This window comes from Apus apus, chromosome 20, assembly GCF_020740795.1.
Source record: "Apus apus isolate bApuApu2 chromosome 20, bApuApu2.pri.cur, whole genome shotgun sequence".
NCBI classification, from domain to species: Eukaryota; Metazoa; Chordata; class Aves; order Apodiformes; family Apodidae; genus Apus; species Apus apus.
The window spans coordinates 7780183-7797785 of NC_067301.1; the positions used below are offsets into that span (position 1 = coordinate 7780183).

General features: G+C 51.1%; 1 protein-coding gene across 1 annotated transcript in view; it reads left to right on the plus strand.

Moving 5' to 3' along the window:
• The window catches only part of IGSF21 (immunoglobin superfamily member 21), a 36631-nt gene that overhangs the window by 9964 nt on the left and 9064 nt on the right, over positions 1-17603 (plus strand). Inside the window, exon 2 of the mRNA XM_051637526.1 lies at positions 13312-13424. Within this exon, the coding sequence (XP_051493486.1) occupies positions 13312-13424 (113 nt within the window). The remainder of the gene's footprint in view (positions 1-13311; positions 13425-17603) is intronic.

Consider the following 17603-nt stretch of genomic DNA (forward strand, 5'->3'; position numbering starts at 1 on the left):
AGAGAGAGCATCGGCCTCCCCTGCCACATCCATCAGATCAGAGGCTCTGCTGGGCTGTGGGGTTGGGTTTCCCCTCTCCCTCCCCCCCCCAAGCTCCCTCCCAAGATCTTCCTGCCAGGGCTGTTGTTTCCAAAGCATCTGTCTCCTTGGGTTGGCTGGTCCAGGGTCTCCTGGTAGAGGAGGAAAATATGCAGTGGGGTGAAAAGTCATCATAGAGTCATGGTTTGGGTTGGAAGAGAACATCAGGATCATCTAGTCCCAACCCCCTGCATGGGCAGGGACACCTCCCACCAGCCCAGGTTGTTCCAAGCCCCATCCAACTTGCCCTTCAACACTGCCAGGGACGGGGCAGCCACAGCTTCCCTGGGCAACCTGGGCCAGGGTCTCACCACCCTCACAGCAAAGAATTTCCTCCTCATGTCCAACCTCAATCTCCCTTCTTCCAATTTCAATCCATTCCCCCTCATCCCATCCCTCCCTGCCCTTGTCCCAAGTCCCTCCCCAGCTTTCCTGGAGCCCCTTCAGGCACTGGAAGCTGCTCTAAGGTCTCCCTGGAGCCTTCTCTTCTCCAGGGAAGAATCTCCTCCTCATTTCTAACCTAAATCTCCCCTCTTCTGGTTTTAATCCAGATGCTCCACATCCAAATGGGGTTGGGAGTGTGGATTCATGCTGCAGAAACAGCCAATGGACCCAGGATGAGGGATGGATGCAGAGAAGTGGAGTCCCAGGGAGATGTCACCCCATGGAGGGATTTGATTCATAGATGGAGCTGAGCATATCCCCATGAAAAAATACTCAGAAAAGCCTTCCCTTTGTTTTTCCCTTTCCTGCATTCCAGGACAATCAAACCTGGGGTGGCAGGACCTCTGGGATGCCACTGTTTTCATGGAAAAACCCCCCAAAAGGGGCAACATTTCCCCTTCAGAGAAACGAGCAGGGAATTTGCTGTATCAGCTTTTGGGATCAGCAGCAGAAAAGCAGACAAGTATCAATAGCTGAGCAGCTCTGGAAGCACTTGGGAGATAAAAAGGTATTAATTAGCAGTTATTTCTCAATGGTGCAGAGATGGGCAGGGATTAAGGTAGCAGCCATGTGCATCCTCTTGGTGAGAGATGGGAAATCAGCATTAGGAATCGGGACTGGAAGAGGGAGATATGTTTTAATCTTGTTAGCAGGGCAGCATTACTGAGAGCAAAGGGATTATTAATCACTGAGAGGAAATTGGGGAGAAGGGGGGAGCTTGGAATTAGCAACCCTGCTTTGGAGAGAGAGAGCTGGGGAGTAGGGAGTGGAGGCTGGGTGGGCACTGGGAGGTGCTGAGGGAAAGGGCAAAAAGGCCCTGCCAGGGGAGGGGAGGTTGGGATGTGGTTGCCCCTGCAACTTGGCCATATCTGTACCCAGGAGTGAGTGAAGGGGCTTCTTTGTGCCAGCATCAAAGCCCAGAGCAGGGAATCTCCAGAGGTTGTGGCTGTTGTAGTGTAGGGTGTGGAGGTATCTGTCCCACCAACCCATCCATCCTTTCCTCCATCCCTCCATCCATCCCTTCAATCCTCCATCTCTTCATTCCTGAATCCCTACCTCCACCCATCCCTCTCTCCACCCATCACTGTTGCTCCCTCCCTCCTTCTACTCCACTATGTATCCCTTCCACCATCCCTCCATCCCATCCATCATCCCTCCATCCCTCTCTTCTTCCAACTACATTTTCCTTCATCCCTCCATCTCTCCCTTTATCCATCTATTCCTCCATCCATCCCTTCCTTCACCTCTCCATCCTTCCCTCTATCCCTCCATCAATCCTTTCCTCCATCCCTCCCTTTGTTGCTCCTTCCACCTCCCTCTCCATCCTTCTGCCCCTCCCTCCATCCCATATTCCCAGATTCCACCAGTTTAAGCCCCTGGCTGCTTCTGGAGCACTCCCCATGGAAGCCCAGAGAAGTTTCCAGCAGTGGAGAAGAGGACCAGGGTGGCTTTGGCTGCTTCTTAGCACCCAACTCACCTACCAGTGGTGCTGATTGGCTGCCTCAGGCTCCCTCCAAGTAATTTTTGGGCTAAAAAGCTCCAGACCTCTCCATAAATAGCAAAAAAAAAGTGGAATTTTTAGCACTTGGATCTTCTGTCTGGCACCAGGATTTATTTCCCCCCTTCCTCTGTGCCTTTGGAGAAGTTGTTCTAAAGGAAAATGGGGGAAAAGTGTGAATAATAATTATAATCCCTCTCCAGTTAAGACAATGGATGGAGCAGGAGAGCCAAGGCCAGGGGGGTGGGAAGAGTTTGGGAGAGAAAGTTTAAGGAAAATCCACCTGCTGTGGAGGAAATTTGCAGGAACTGGGGTTTGCTTAACAGGGGAAAGGAAAATTTGGGATGAGGAGGGAGGGAGGTGTCATCAGAGCTGGTGGAAGGTGTGGATGGGGGCAGCATCTCCAGCCTGCTGCCCCTCCTGCTGCACAAATCCATTGGCTTTAGCTGGTGGGATGGGAATCATACTGGGGTGTGACTGGTTTAGAGGAATCTGCCTGAAGGAGCTGGTGGGGGGTTTCTGTGCTGCAGGCAATCAGCTCCTATTTGCATATATGAATACATTCAAATGAAGAGCATGATCTCCAGTTAAAAAACAGGGTATCTGAGGCCTTGGTTGAGCTGAGTGTGTTTTGGGGTTTATTTTGCACAGCTGGGGAGAGGCCAAGAGGTGCCAGCAGAGCCATTGGTCCAAGTCAAGGATGCCAATGGCTTTTGGGGGGAATTTGTCTCTTCCAGATTCAGTTTCCCTCCTCTCCTGGGGCCAAGACATGATTTAGGACTCTGAAAACCCAAAACTCCACCTCTAAATGGGGGTAAAGGAGCGAGACTGATGAGCAACATGAGGAGGACAAACATCCTCCCCTTCCAAAACCACCAAACCCAATGACCCATCACAGGCCACGGCCACTAATTTGAGCAGCTATAAATGGCATCTGGGTCCTCCTGTGCTGCTCCAAAGTATGAAATTTAAAGGCCATCTCAGTAGGATGAAGGTGTGGTAGTAAAATATATTACCCACCCTCCTCAGTTAAGAGATGGAGGTGGGTATGGCAACGTGGGGGGGAGGAGAGAAATGATAAATAAAACTTTACTACACCAGAGTAAATGATGCTAAAGATACTTCATGTCTGCCTGGTGGTGGCAGATAAATATTCAATCTATCATTTATGGAGGTGGCTTCCCAGACTGTGCAGGAGGGGGGGGTCTGGTAGCAGCAAATAAAATGTGATCTATCAAGAAGGCTCATCAATGCAGCCAGCACAACCCTGCTGAGCTGATGGGGTGGTGAAACCCATCTTCTTTCTGGTGGCTTGCTCTTTTTTGGGGTTAATAATCTTCCTGGTCTCTTGAGCTCTTTTTTTTTGTGGGCTTGATGATCTTCTTCCCAGTGACTTGTTCTTTCTTGGGGTTGGTTTCTGGGGTTTAGGGGTTTCAGGGGGTGTTTCCCATGGGGCTGTTTGGGTTTGCTTGGATCTTTGGGCTTTCTTCATGTGTGTAGTAAAACGTTCATCTAGGGATAACATCAGCCTTCAGCCTTGGAGGTGTTGGAATATTACCAAAAAATAAGGTATTTCCCATTCACCCCAGTAAGGTACCTCCAAAATCCTACTGCTCCCAGTTGTCCAGTGCCTGTTGCTTCCCTTCACACCTCCTTTTCTTCATGTTTATCCCCAAACTGGCCCTTCTCCACCATCTCTCATTTTGCAGTCTGTGGGTTTGGCATCTCTTGGGGTGGGCAGGATGTGACCCTTGGCTTCATGGCTTCAGGATTTACCCCACCCACACTGGATCTCTTGAGCTTCTGCTGGGAATCATTTGGTTTTCAGGTTGAGGAATCTACTGAGCATCCAAATGGTGCACCCATAGTCATCCTGGGTGTTTGTAGCAGGACATGGGCTTGTTCCAGCTGAACGTTCCCACTGTTTTGCCTCAGAACTTCCACCTTTTTACTGGAATAACTGATTTATTGAGGATTTCAGGCAAACACCTTGACAGAGATGTAGTACGAGCACTAACTTGGTGCTGTGAGTGAACGAAGCCAAGCTTAGACATGAGCTTTCTCATCTTGTGCTCCAGTGAGCTGGAACAGCCTGGCCGATGAGCCTTGGCTTAGGAAAGGCACAATGAAGACGTTGAAGTGGGGTTTGTTTCACTTGGTGCTCAAGCCACCCAGCTGGCACAGATGGCTCTATCTGCCCAGGATTTGTTTGGTGGGAGACACGGACCAAAGATGGTGATGAGCTCCTGAATGGCTGGTGTTTACCTCTGGTTTATTATCTGCTGCTTGGTGATGGATAGAGCTGGGGCTGGAGTAGTTGCTGGAAGAGTTACAGGAGAGGGAAAGGGAAAATGTGGGAATCATAGAATCATCAAGTGGTTTTGGTGGGAAAAGCCCTTTAAGATAATCAAGTCTGACTGTTAACCCAGCACTGCCAAGGCCACCACTGACCCATGTGCCTCAGCACCACATCTGTATAGCTTTGAAATCCCTTCAGGATTGGACTCCCCCCCTGCCCTGGGCAGCCTGGGCCAGGCCCTGACAACCCTTGCCAGGAAGGAATTGTTCCCAAGATCCAACCTCAACCTCCCCTGGCACAACTCGAGGCCATTTCCTCTTGTCCCATCCCTTGTTCCTGGGGAGCAGAGCCCGACCCCCCCTGGCTCCAACCTCCTCTCAGGCAGCTGCAGAGCCAGCAGGTCTCCCCTCACCTCCTGGTCTCCAGGCTGGACACCCCCAGCTCCCTCAGCTGCTCCTGCTCAGACTTGTGCTCCAGCCCCTTCCCCAGCTCCCTTGCCCTTCCCTGGACACGCTCCAGCCCCTCCATGTCCTTCTTGTCCTGAGGGGCCCAGACCTGCCCCCAGGATTTGAGGTGTCCCCTCCCCAGTGCCCAGCACAGGGGGATGGTCCCTGCCCTGCTCCAGCTGGCCACACCAGTGCTGACACCAGCCAGGATGCCATTGGAAAGAGGAGGTGGAGAAAGGGCAGGAGGTGGGTATTGGAGGGGGAGAAGGAGCATCCCAAGGCTCCCACGCCCCAAACCACCCCTTACATTTGCACACCCAGATTGGCCCAAACTTTCCCTTTTTGTATCTGACACCATTGACTGTGCTGAGGTTGTGCTGACGTGCATGAAAACACCACTGAGTCCAAGTGTTTGTAACATGTTTTTAGCTCAGCATGATCCATTTTGAGCCTCGCTCATCGTTTCTCTGCAGCCTCTGGTGTTGCTGCACCATGCCAGGCCTTCACTATAGGCCTGGTGTAGAAGAACCAGTCTCTGCCCTCAAGAATAATAGAAAAAAAAGGACTGTAGTGCTCATAATGAGGAAAAAACTGGCCTAAAAATTGTTTTTTCTGGAGATGTATTGATGTAACTCTTTGGGAAGCCCTTCTGTGATTGCTTGATGTTGAAGATGCTGCGCACGAGGGGTGTTGGGTATCGCGGCACAAAATTAGGCCTCATTTCATTTGCTTTTTTACTGGGGTATTTTTTTTTTTCCAGGAGAAATCTAGGATTTAAAGAGGAAAAAAAAAAACAACACAAAAAACCAAAAAATAAAAGCTGTGGGCAGTGTCCAAATGTCCCATCTCAACTGGAGTTTGGCACCAGCACTGAAATCGTTGGAAATTGATTTGCATTTATAGGCCCCGAAACCAAGCAAAAAATGTTGGATTGGGACACGGTGATAAAATGTCACCAGGGAACCTTCATCCTTTTGTAGTTTTGACACATTTTGATCCTGAAATTCTAACTGCAGCAGCCCCCATAGGGCCTGCCTGTCCCCAGAAGCCCTGATGAAGTGGTTTTCTCAGTTCATCTTGATTTAAAAGGGGTCGAAAGGCCAAACCGGCCGTGGTCGATCGATGTATTGATTAAAATCCTGCATTTACATTACAAAAAGCTAACAAGACACGAGATGTATCCAGGGGACCTGCCAGGTTCAACACTCCTATTGCATCCTGTTTAGTTAGAGAAAAAAGGGCCCAAAGCTTATCCTGTACCTCTGCCCTGTATATTCTATACATCTTCCCTAGACATTCCTAGAATGGTTTGGGTTGGAAGGGACATTAAAGATCATCTAGATTCAACCCCCTGCATGGGCAGGGACACCTCCCACCAGCCCAGGCTGCTCCAAGCCCCATCCAACCTGCCCTTCAACACTGCCAGTGATGGGGCAGCCACAGCTTCCCTGGGCAGCCTGGGCCAGGGTCTCACCACCCTCACACTCAAGAATTTCCTCCTCATGTCCAACCTCAATCTCCCTCTGCCAGTTTTAATCCATTCCCCCTTGTCCTCTCACTCCCTGCCCTTGTCCCAAGCCCCTCCCCAGCTTTCCTGGAGCCCCTTCAGGCCCTGGAAGCTGCTCTAAGGTCTCCCTGGAGCCTTCTCTTCTCCAGGCTGAACACCCCAACTCTCCCAGCCTGACTCCAGAGCAGAGGGGCTCCAGCCCTTGGATCATCTCCATGGCCTCCTCTGGACTATCTCCAGGAGCTCCATGTCTTTCTTGTGCTCAGGGCTCCAGAGCTGTTCCCAGCCCTGCAGGGGGTCTCACCAGAGCTGAGCAGAAGGGACAATCCCCTCCCTGTCCCTGCTGGTCACGCTGCTGGTGACACAGCCCAGGACACGGTGGGTTCTGGGTTTCAAGCTCACATTGCAGGCTCACGTTGCGCAAGGAGCTGGTTTGGTCTTGCAACTCCCACAAAGAATGATTAGAGGTACAGCTGCAAAGTGTTTCCTCCCACTTATGCAAATGGACGAGGTAAGAGGCACCTAATGAAATGTTTGTACTTTCCTACAACCGCTGGGTGAAGGAAGACGAATTTTAATTACCGGCTCTTAATTGTTTGGTTGGCCTGTTAATATCCTATTTACAGAGTATTAATACAATTTGCTCCCTGCCAGCAGGGCTCTTCCTCACAGCAGGGGATGCTGCTTTCCTGGCTTTATTTTGTGAAACAGCCTCGTTTTGCAAAAATCAGCCCGATTTTGGAGCGGGCAGAAGGTGGGTTAGGGGATGTTCAGCTTTTGGTTTTCTCCAAGGATGGGCTGGAAATTCAAGGAAAACTCAAGCAGTTTATGCCTTTAGAAACAGAAAACAGGTTCTCCTCCCTACCCCTCCCAACCTGTTTTTTCCCTTTTTTAAAAGGATCATCTCCTTTGAAAAAGGGTTTCTGACTCCTTCTGTCACTTCCCATCCCACTCCCTGTCTTCAAACCTGTGTTGAAACACTTATTCCTTTGTTTTATTTATTTTTAAAGTATACCTAGGGCAGCGTCTTTCCAAGAGGAAAAGCTCAAGGTTCAACAGATTCTGGCCAAATTGGGACAGATGTGGATCCTTCACCAGTTCATGCCCCTTGCAGCCCTTCAAATTATACTTGGAAATCATACAGGAAATAATTGAAAATATACAGAAAAGCTGGGGAGTGGCTTTTCATCAGAGAAGATAGTGATAGGACAAGGGGTGATGGTTTTAAACTGAGAGAGGGGAGATTTAGGTTAGATATTAAGAATTCTTCACTCTAAGGGTGGTAAGGAACTGGAATGGGTTGCCCAGGGAGGTTGTTGATGCCCCATTCCTGGAGGTTTTTAAGGCCAGGTTGGACGAGGTTCTGTGCAGCCTGATCTAGAGGGAGGGGTCCCTGATCATGGCAGGGGGTTGGAACTTGATCTCTGAGGTCCCTTCCATCTGTAATGAGTCTTTGAAATAGCCATGGGATGTCATAAATAAGGCATCACTGGAGCTGGGGAAGGAGGGAGGAAGAAGGTATTTGCTGTTCTCCCAGGAACAGGAGCAACTGCTGGTGTTTAATCTTTAATGAACAAGATGTTGCAAAGTGCTGCAAGTCAAAGCGAGTTTGCTCAATGCTTCTCAGCCCCAGAGGTGACATCCCTGCCCCCAGGGCTTCAAAAGTGGCCGTGAAGCTTTGCCATGCTGGGGATCTCCCCTCATGCTTGGCTCTCACCTTCCTCTGGTTGGGAATGGGGAGCAATGGATCTCTCCTTGGGGTTCTTTGGGGGTGATTTGCAAGCCTTTATCATCCCAGCCCCTCTTCTGCAAGGGGCAAAATGCCTCCTCCAGCAGCCTTAAATCCTGGAAAGTGATGCAGATCAGCCCTGTGGTGATTAAGGGGGGTCCTGGACCCTTTTCCTTCCCTCTCCCTCCTTGTATTTGCACCCCAAAATACCTCCCTGGTTTGGATAAGCACGTGCCAGAAGGAATTGGTGTGAATTATGGATGAGCCCTGCTAATCACAAGCTGATTAAAATGATGATGTGTTAATATTATCTCACCCTACCCCCTCCACTGAGGGGGATGTGTCAGCACCTGAAGAATGAGGGGACAGATGGGACAGCTGTGTCCCCACGTGTCCTCCCCTTCCACCCAATGCGTTGCTCTGCTCTGATCCCTGGAAACCTCTTGACTGTCCCCAAATGCAAGGATAGGGATAGGTTGAACCTTGGGGACATGTCCAAACTTGGAGACATGTCCCAGAGGGGTGAAGCCCAGCATCAGTTTGAATTTAGGTTTTTTGGGAAGCACTGGGAGGTAGGAAATCAGGGAATGGGAGCACTGGTCCATATTAATCAATGAATATTTAATTTAGATGTGGCTTTTAAAATATCAGGCATGTGGAGAAGATTTGGAAGGGTTGCTTTGTGGTGCTGGGACACTCCAAGAGGCTCCATCACCCCAGGATTTTCAAGGGCACCCAGGGGTGTGTGGTGGGTTGCCTTTGGGTGGCTGGTTTCAGCCCACCCAGCTGCTCTCCTGCTTCCCCCATCAACAGGACAGAGGGGAGCTCAGCCTTCTTGTTGGGGGTTCAGCCATGTGTGCTCCATCCTGAGAGATTTCCAAGGCCTACATGAAAGGCTTGGAGACAGGCTGAGAGAGTTGGGGGTGCTGGAGAAGAGAAGGCTCCAGGGAGACCTTAGAGCACCTTCCAGTGCCTGAAGGGGCTCCAGGAAACCTGGGGAGGGACCTGGGACAAGGGCAGGGAGGGATGGGATGAGGGGGGTTGGATTGAAACTGGAAGAGGAGAGATTGAGGTTGGACATGAGGAGGAAATTCTTTGCTGTGAGGGTGGTGAGACCCTGGCCCAGGTTGCCCAGGGAAGCTGTGGCTGCCCCATCCCTGGCAGTGTTGAAGGGCAGGTTGGATGGGGCTTGGAGCAGCCTGGGCTGGTGGGAGGTGTCCCTGCCCATGGGACTGGATGAGCATTAAGGTCCCTTCCAACCCAACCCATTCCACGTTTCCATGATTCCATGGGGCACCTGGCTGCTCTCACGTGCCAACCCCCCTGCCAGGATCCTCCAAAGGAGGCAGAACACAGGGCTGGGTAGGATCATCCAGCCGCATCCTCTGCTTGCGGGGCCGGGGTGAAACCTGCCTCCTCCCTCTCAGCTCCTTTGTAATTGAAAGCTCTGAGCATGTTACAATGTGCTCCTTTTATTAATGTGTCACTCCTGATTTAAAAGGACATTTCATTTATCTCTCCCTTCCCCCCTCCCTTCTCTTTCTTTTTTTTTTTTTCCCTTTTCCTTTTCTGTTCCCCCCCTTCCTTAAACAGGATGGCTCATGAATTCCCACCACTTGCTGGCAAAAATACTCTCTTCTCCCCAGGGATGCCATCTAATCAGAGAGTTGAATTTCCATAGGTCAGAATATAATCAGAGGGTGGCCCAGCACAGCTTTCACTATGAAATATGTCTTATTTTAAAAGACCAAAGAGGAAAGAGAGGAGCTTCAGGACTCGGCGCTGCCTTTGGGATGCGGTTGATGCTGCTGATGGGGAGGGTGCTGGAGGGGTTGGGTCAGGCTCCTCCTTTGGAGGTGCAAATCCAGTGCTGAGAGCTCTTAAAATGGCTTAAAATTCAGCAATTCCTGTCACTGCTGGTTTCTTCTCCTCTGTAAATCCAACCAAGGGACAAAACCAGGGATTTTGAGGCCTGGTGTCACGTCGCCGTCCTCCGCTGCCGGAAAGCAAAGGGAAGGGGGGGACGAGGAATGAGGTTCACTCATCAACACAGCAGGTTTTAGATGGCTCCATCTGGATCCCTGCTTTAGTTTGTTGGCATCTGGATTTATTTTTCCTGTTTTTCCACCCCTCTCTTCCACACATCCTTGGCATTTTGGGAGACTGGTTCCTCTGGGAACTGTGCATCTGTTTCTTTCTGCTCTCCCTCTCAATCTTTTTCTCCTTCTTTTCCCCCTCTTCTGGAGAGGTTTTGCTCTGGATTTGGGCAGCTGATGATCTTTTCGCAGGTGGGCTTTCACCTTCCCTCCCCTTCCAGGCACCTTTGGGGCTCCAGCATCAGCCCTCTGTGATGTCCGTGTTCCACCCCAGTAGCACTGGTGCAATAAATCATGAAGATCCAGAGATTTGGCTTTTCCAGCAGGTTCTGCTCTGGAGAAGAAATGCAGGATCATCCTGTGGTGATGGGATGTTTTTAAGGACCTGATGTTCTTCCATTATTGGGTGCAGAGGTGGGAGCTGGTGGGCTCCTGTCTCAAAGTGGTTTTGCAACATGTGTAGGGAGCAAAGCAACAAACAAACAAACAAGCCCATTTTTCGCTTCTTTGAACATCTAGAAGATGCAAATTTGGGATGTATCTGCAGAGGGATTTGCTTGGGGAAATGCTTGTGCCCAGGTATTTGCTGCACAAGAGCAGATGTGAGTGGCTGTGGCCACCCCAAGATTAACTATTTTTTATTATAAAAAGCCACCAAACACCAGGAGATGGTCTAAGCACCATCTAAGCATCAGCTGGGCTGGGAATGCTCCATGGCCAAGCTCATGGTCTGAAATGCAATCCCATGGGAAGAAGGATGGAAAATCATCAGAAAATGACACAGTTACAAGCTGGGAACTCCTGGATCTCAGTAATTCTTGGACATGAGGGAAAAATGCAATGTTAACCCTGTCATTGTCACCCACCAGTTGATTTAACCTCCCAGTTGATCCATGCTGGGGGGCAGGAGGGAGGTGGAATCTCATCAAACATTTCCCAGTGCTGGGAGCTTTTCCACACACATGGAGGCTTTGTCCCCAGGCTCAAATCCATCCTCAGTTTCCTCTGGGCAGATGCAGAGCCCCAAATGCCAGGGACTTGAGTGTGGCCTCAGCAGCCACTGGGATTTAATCCCTGTTTTAAATTGTTAAAATCAATCCTGTCCAGGCCAGGAGAGAGGCTGAAAGAAGCTGGCTCTGAACAAAGGTGGCTTTGGTGAGGATTTGTGTCCCCATCAGCAGGGAGAGTGGTGTCAGGTTGGAGTTGAAAAGGTGCAATATTAAACCCCCTGTTTTGACCAAGAAAATTAAAAATGGATAATAGAAATCAGGGGGGAGGAAAGCTGATTTTAAAGCTCATTGTTCATTGAAAAGAACCTTTCATTTAGCCCCCACCCCACACACCCGCTGTGCAATGCTGCCAAGTCCTCTCCAGCACCCCCTCCACCCCAAAAAATGCCTTTTTCCCAAAAAAAATTCCACACACCGAGCAGCAAACCTGCTTTTGCAGCCCCCTAAACCAAAACCAAAACCAGCACAAAGAGGGTTTCTTGGATTTGGGAGTGCTCAGTATGCCAGGCCACGCTGCCTTGCTGTGGCAGCAGGCACGTGTGCTTGCAGTGTGCTCTCCTGCAGGTCAGGGCTCAGATTCATTACAAACCCTCCCAACAAGTTATTTCTGAAGTGATGAGAACCTCAAATCAGTGGTTGGGGATGGAAAAAAAAAAAAAAATCACCTTTCCCTTTTTCAGGGATGTTTCTGCAGCCCCCAAACCTGCTCCCGTTTTCTGGGCTCTCTGAGGTTTTTTTTCTGTGTTGCTTTTCCACCTGAGTCAAGCAATAATTTTTTTTAAAAATGTGGATTTTTGAAGGGCCTGAAGGGCTGTTTTGGGGTGTGCTGGCTGGAGATGGTGTCAAATGGGTGCAGTCAGGACAAGGATGCTCAAGAAAGGCTCAGATCTGCCAAGCTGTCAATCTGGCATCTTCCAGCAGCCGGAGGAAACAGTGGAAAATAAAATAGCAATGAACTCTTCTGTCATCCTGACCCTGACTGCTCCCTGTTCCCACAAGAGTCTTGCAGCAAATCGAGAGGAAATGGGAAGAAGACAGCCAGATGGAGCCATCCATGCTTGGATTTCCCCTCTGCTCCAAGGACAAATCCTGCATCCGGCTCTGGGGGAGTTGTGGGAGACCCAGAATGTCAGACAAGGCTGGGCTGTAAAACCACAGACTGGGCTTTGCACACCCTCTGATTAATCTTCTGGACCTGTTCCTGTGAGAAATTAGTAATTTAAAGGATTTTCAAATAAGGCTTGGATGGAGGGACTTGTTCTGCAATGGGGAGAGAACTGATGTGGGGCAGATGATGGTGAAGGCAAAGTCAAAGCCAATATACCAGTATAAAGGATGGAACTGAGTTTGCAGGTGGGAAAGCACAAATATCTTTCCAAGCTCAAATCCAGGCTGGGCAGAGAATGGATGGAGAACAGCCCTGAGGAGAAGGACTTGGGGGTGATGGTGGATGAGAAGCTCAACAGGAGGCGGCACCGGGCACTGGAGCCCAGAAACCACCCGTGTCCTGGGCTGTGTCACCAGCAGGGCCAGGGAGGGGATTGTCCCCTCTGCTCTGGTGAGACCCCCCTGCAGGGCTGGGGCCAGTTCTGAGGTCCCCAACATCAGAAGGACTTGGAGCTGTTGGAGAGAGCCCAGAGGAGGCCACAGAGATGATCTGAGGGCTGGAGCAGCTCTGCTCTGGGGACAGGCTGGGAGAGTTGGGGTGTTCAGCCTGGAGAAGAGAAGGCTCCAGGGAGACCTGAGAGCAGCTTCCAGTGCCTGAAGGGGCTCCAGGAAAGCTGGGGAGGGGCTTGGGACAAGGGCAGGGAGGGATGGGATGAGGAGGAATGGATTAAAACTGGAGGAGGGAGATTTAGGTTGGGCATGAGGAGGAAATTCTTTGCTGTGAGGGTGGTAAGATCCTGAAACAGGTTGCCCAGGGAAGCTGTGGCTGCCCCATCCCTGGCAGTGTTGAAGGGCAGGTTGGATGGGGCTTGGAGCAGCCTGGGCTGGTGGGACCATGGTGCCCATGCAGGGGGGTTGGATCTAGATGGTCTTTAATATCCCTTCCAACCCCAACCATTCTATGGAGCTAGAGTTTGCCCCTCATGGCAGAGCTGTTAATCCAATAAAACCACCTGAGAACAGTATCTTGTCCCCCTACCCCATCCCTCAGGCAACTCACACTTCTTTCTTCCTCCTTTTGTTTTGCACTTTTCCAGCCTACCTGACCGTGAGCATCGAGCCGCTGCCACCCGTGGTAGTAGGAGACGCTGTCACCCTGAAGTGCAACTTCAAGACGGATGGGAAGATGAGAGAAATTGTCTGGTACCGGGTAAGAGGAGGCAGGTGCCATCTCCCTGCCCTTGGGACAGGGCCATGAAGTCACCCAGGTGCTTTGCTCTTCTACAGCAGAAGGTCAAGGCTGGATGGTGGAGGGAAAGGCAGACGGCGGCTCTTGCTGATGGGAATATCGAGGCGGTGAAGCAGACAGGCAGGCTGGCAGTGGAAAAACTGGATGGGAGAGGGATATCAAACAGCTTTGTGCTCATCCTGAGGGCTGTGTGAGGCTTTCTCCAGGTGTTTTGTTTGGATTTCCATGTGGACTTGGGGTTTGAAGGCTTGGTTTGGTCCTGGGGGGGTTTGCGCCGAGGGGGCTGGGTGGGCACCGCTGTGCAAAGAGGTGTTTCATGGTGGGTGTGAAATGATGCAAAAAAAAAAGGAGGTGGTTTTCATGCTGCGAGGGAAATTTTGCAGATCTGAAGGTGTTTGAGCCTTGGGGAGCAGTGCTGGGGTCTTCACAGGAGAGCTCAGCTATGAGCCATCCCCAACACCTTTCCCCTTCTCAGCCCTGTCCCCAAAATTCGCAGGGGTGAAGGATGCTGATGCAAAGCAAGACTTGGAGCATCTGGTTTTATGTGAGGAGGGGGGATTTGGAGGCTGAAGCTTCTCCCCCACCAACACCACCCTCATCTTCACCAAGCCTGGCTCCAGCCTCAGGTATAACAGCCCAGAGTGGTATTTTTGGCTTCCTCCAGGGAATTTCTGGATAAGCTACCACCATTAATAAAAACCTCATGGATCAGAGAAAACTAACAAGTTTTCCAAGATGGGGAAAAAAACCCCTCAGTTCTTTGCTCTCACATTTGCTCATGGAGGAGGCCAAGAAAGAGCTAATTGGGTTGGTGGCCTTTGAAGAAGTGGCAGCCCTTTGCTTTAAGAGATTTTTTCTTGAGTTTAGTGTCTTGTTTCTGCTCCCTGAACAAGGAGCATCTCTGCCTTCAAGCTCTTCTTCTCATCCAGGCAGATTTATAAGGAGGGGAAGGTGCTCTCTGGCCTGATATATATTCAGCTGCTGGAGCGTGGTGAGTGCACATGAGTATTTCCATCAAGTCCTGGCTATAAATATGTGTATTTTAGGTGTGTAGAAGATGCCAGCAGAGAAATAGGAAAATATAAACCAAAACCTGTCCCAGACCCTGAACGGCACCTTGCAATTGGCTCAGTTTCCCCCTTCTTTTGGGGAGGAGGTTTTCCTTCCATCAGTGTTTCTGTCTCGGCTGGGTTTTTCCTTCCCTTTTCCACTTGGTAATATTGGATTAACCCACTTTCTCAGGAGCTGGGGCTGGATTTGCATAATCCCCCCAGCATGGAGGGATGCTGGAGGATGATGCGTCGGGGAGGCTGAGCAGGATGATGCGTCGGGAAGACTGAGCACCCTGAGAAACCAGGGAGGAGAAAAAAATAACCCAGCTTTTCTTTTTAGCACCATAAATCCCCTTTTCTTCCAGGTTTTTACCCCTTCCCTTTTTCTCCTTTCCTGGGATCTTCCCTCATTCAAAATTGGGTTCTTCAGAGAGCTGCAAACCAATCCCCTCTCCCAGCTCCCCTTTCCAGCAGCTCCCCTGGGTCCCCATGGCTGAGGGGTGGTGAGCAGGGTGGCAGCAAGTTTTCACTGGGGCAGGAAACCCCTTGGTGTGAGCCACTGCCCCAGGGCACTTAGAAACATTGAATAAATTAGGTTGGAAAAGACCTTTAAGATCATCGCATCCAACCATTAATGGACCAACATGAAACGCAGGAGCCTCGAGGAGCCTCAGGATGAGCAAAGGGCCTGTTTGACAGCAGAAACAAGAACATGCACCATCTGCTGAGGTGTTAATTAATATCGTTCATCTCCAGAAGGTGTGATCTGCCTGAGAACATGTGCAAACATGGACCCAAACCCTTTGCACGTTGAGCAAAGAGCCCAAACACCCTTCCAGGAGATGAGGATTGTGGCATCTTTGCAAACGAGTTTGCAACGAGTCCGGACGAACACGGAGCTGTCACACTGTTTGCTGGCTCCATCCCGGGGGTCTTGCTGGAGACCTGATGATTATGGTCAGTGCCACATTGCAGCAAGGGACAGGGAGGGAGAAAATTACTTTTTGCAGCAGTGCAGAGCGAGAAAGAATAATAATAATCATCATCATCATAGAAGCAGGAGAGGGAGGGAGGGCAAATCCTTGGAGTGGCTGTCGTGGCTCCATGCAGACATCTGGCAGGGAAAAAAGGCTGCAGACAGCCAGGGACATGGATGACATGATGGGAACTGCTAAAAAAGTGTTTCTACAAGTCTTTGGTGGCAAGTGAGAGCTGGGCATGGCCTCCTGGAGGACAGCAGCCTTCCCGTTCCCACCATTCTGCTGCTTCTGGGGGCACAGGCTGGGCCAGGGGATGTGCAGGGGGAGCTGGCGGTGATGGAGAGGCCTTGGGGCAGGGGAGTTGCTTTACTCCTTTTAATTAGGGTTTGGTGCTCAGGATAATTAATAAGAAGGAGAAAAACCTCAGAGCTGGGGCTTGTGTTGCTGTCTGCACCCTTGGGGTGTGGACATTGGTCCCTGTAGCACCCATGGGGTATGGGCATGGCTGTCCGTAGCACCCATGCTGTGTGGACGTTGCTTCCCACAGCCCCCATGCATGGCTGCTTCTCTCCATAGCACCCACTAAGTGGCATTTGGGGGCACAGGGACATAAAGCAGGACCCTGCAGGTCCCCCCACCCCTCTGCAGGCCTTTCACCCCACCCTTCCCACAGCAGCTCATGTTCTGCTGCTCCCATGTTGGTGCTTGGGGACTGCAGAGCCTTCCCCTCCATCCTGGGGCTCATGGGGCTGGTGGTGTGTGTTCCCCTCCCACCACAGTCCCTGGGGGCTCCCGTGACCATGGTGAGCAGGGACTGATGTGTTACAGATGTTGGTGGCAACGCTTGGAGTCACTTGATGGATGGTGACAAAGTGATGTCCCCAGGGGGGTTCCCTCTGCCACTGCCCATTAGGAGCAATGAGACTTTGTGGGCATCACCCGGGGTGGCTCTGAAGCTGGTGACAGTGATAAAGTCACAGGCAGCAGCATCACCTCCAGGGGAGGGGGGGAAGACAGAGTGGAAGAGCAAAGTGAAGGGCACCCGATGTGCTCAGGCTGTCACAAACCCTTCCAGCACTTGGACAGCCCAGAGCCATGGCAAATCTGGAATGCTGCCATGGGAATGCTTGGGAGGAGCAGGGAGAGAGGCACCAGGATGCTGTGTTTTCCCTCTGGCTCCTGGAAAACATCTCCTAGATATTCACAACCACCACCCCCCAGCTTCAAATTTCCAAGCAACTCACAGCGGGTCGTGCCTTTGATTTATAAACCAAAGGGACAAAAATCCTAAGTTTTATGGCTGTGGAGAAACTGTCTAAAACCTGAGCAAAGCCAGTGCTGGAGAGATCCTGGATTGGGAACTGTGAGAGGTCGGGATACTGCCATTCATCTCCCGCCAGTCAGGTCATCTCCACGCCTGGGTGATGATCATTTAAATGTCAGTGTGGGGAACTCACTGAATTCCTCACGCTCAGGGGGGAGAGAAGGTCACAAGTGCCAGCAGAGTTTATTGAGCTCTTTATTACAGCGTGTTGAAGACAACACTCCAGCTCCGGGAATCCCAACATCATTGAATCATGGAATGGTTTGGGTTGGAAGGGACCTTAAAGATCACTCAGTTCCAACCCCCCTGCATGGGCACCATGGTCCCACTAGCCCAGGCTGCTCCAAGCCCCATCCAACCTGCCCTTCAACACTGCCAGGGATGGGGCAGCCACAGCTTCCCTGGGCAACCTGGGCCAGGGTCTCACCACCCTCACAGCAAAGAATTTCCTCCTCATGTCCAACCTCAATCTCCCCTCTTCCAGTTTCAATCCATCCCCCCCTCATCCCATCCCTCCCAGCCCTTGTCCCAAGCCCCTCCCCAGCTTTCCTGGAGCCCCTTCAGGCACTGGAAGCTGCTCTCAGGTCTCCCTGGAGCCTTCTCTTCTCCAGGCTGAACACCCCAACTCTCCCAGCCTGTCTCCAGAGCAGAGCTGCTCCAGCCCTCAGATCATCTCTGTGGCCTCCTCTGGACTTGCTCCAATGGCTCCTTGTCCTTCTTATGTTGGGGACCTCAGAACTGGACCCAGCCCTGCAGGGGGGAGATCCAGCAATCTGGGGGTGGG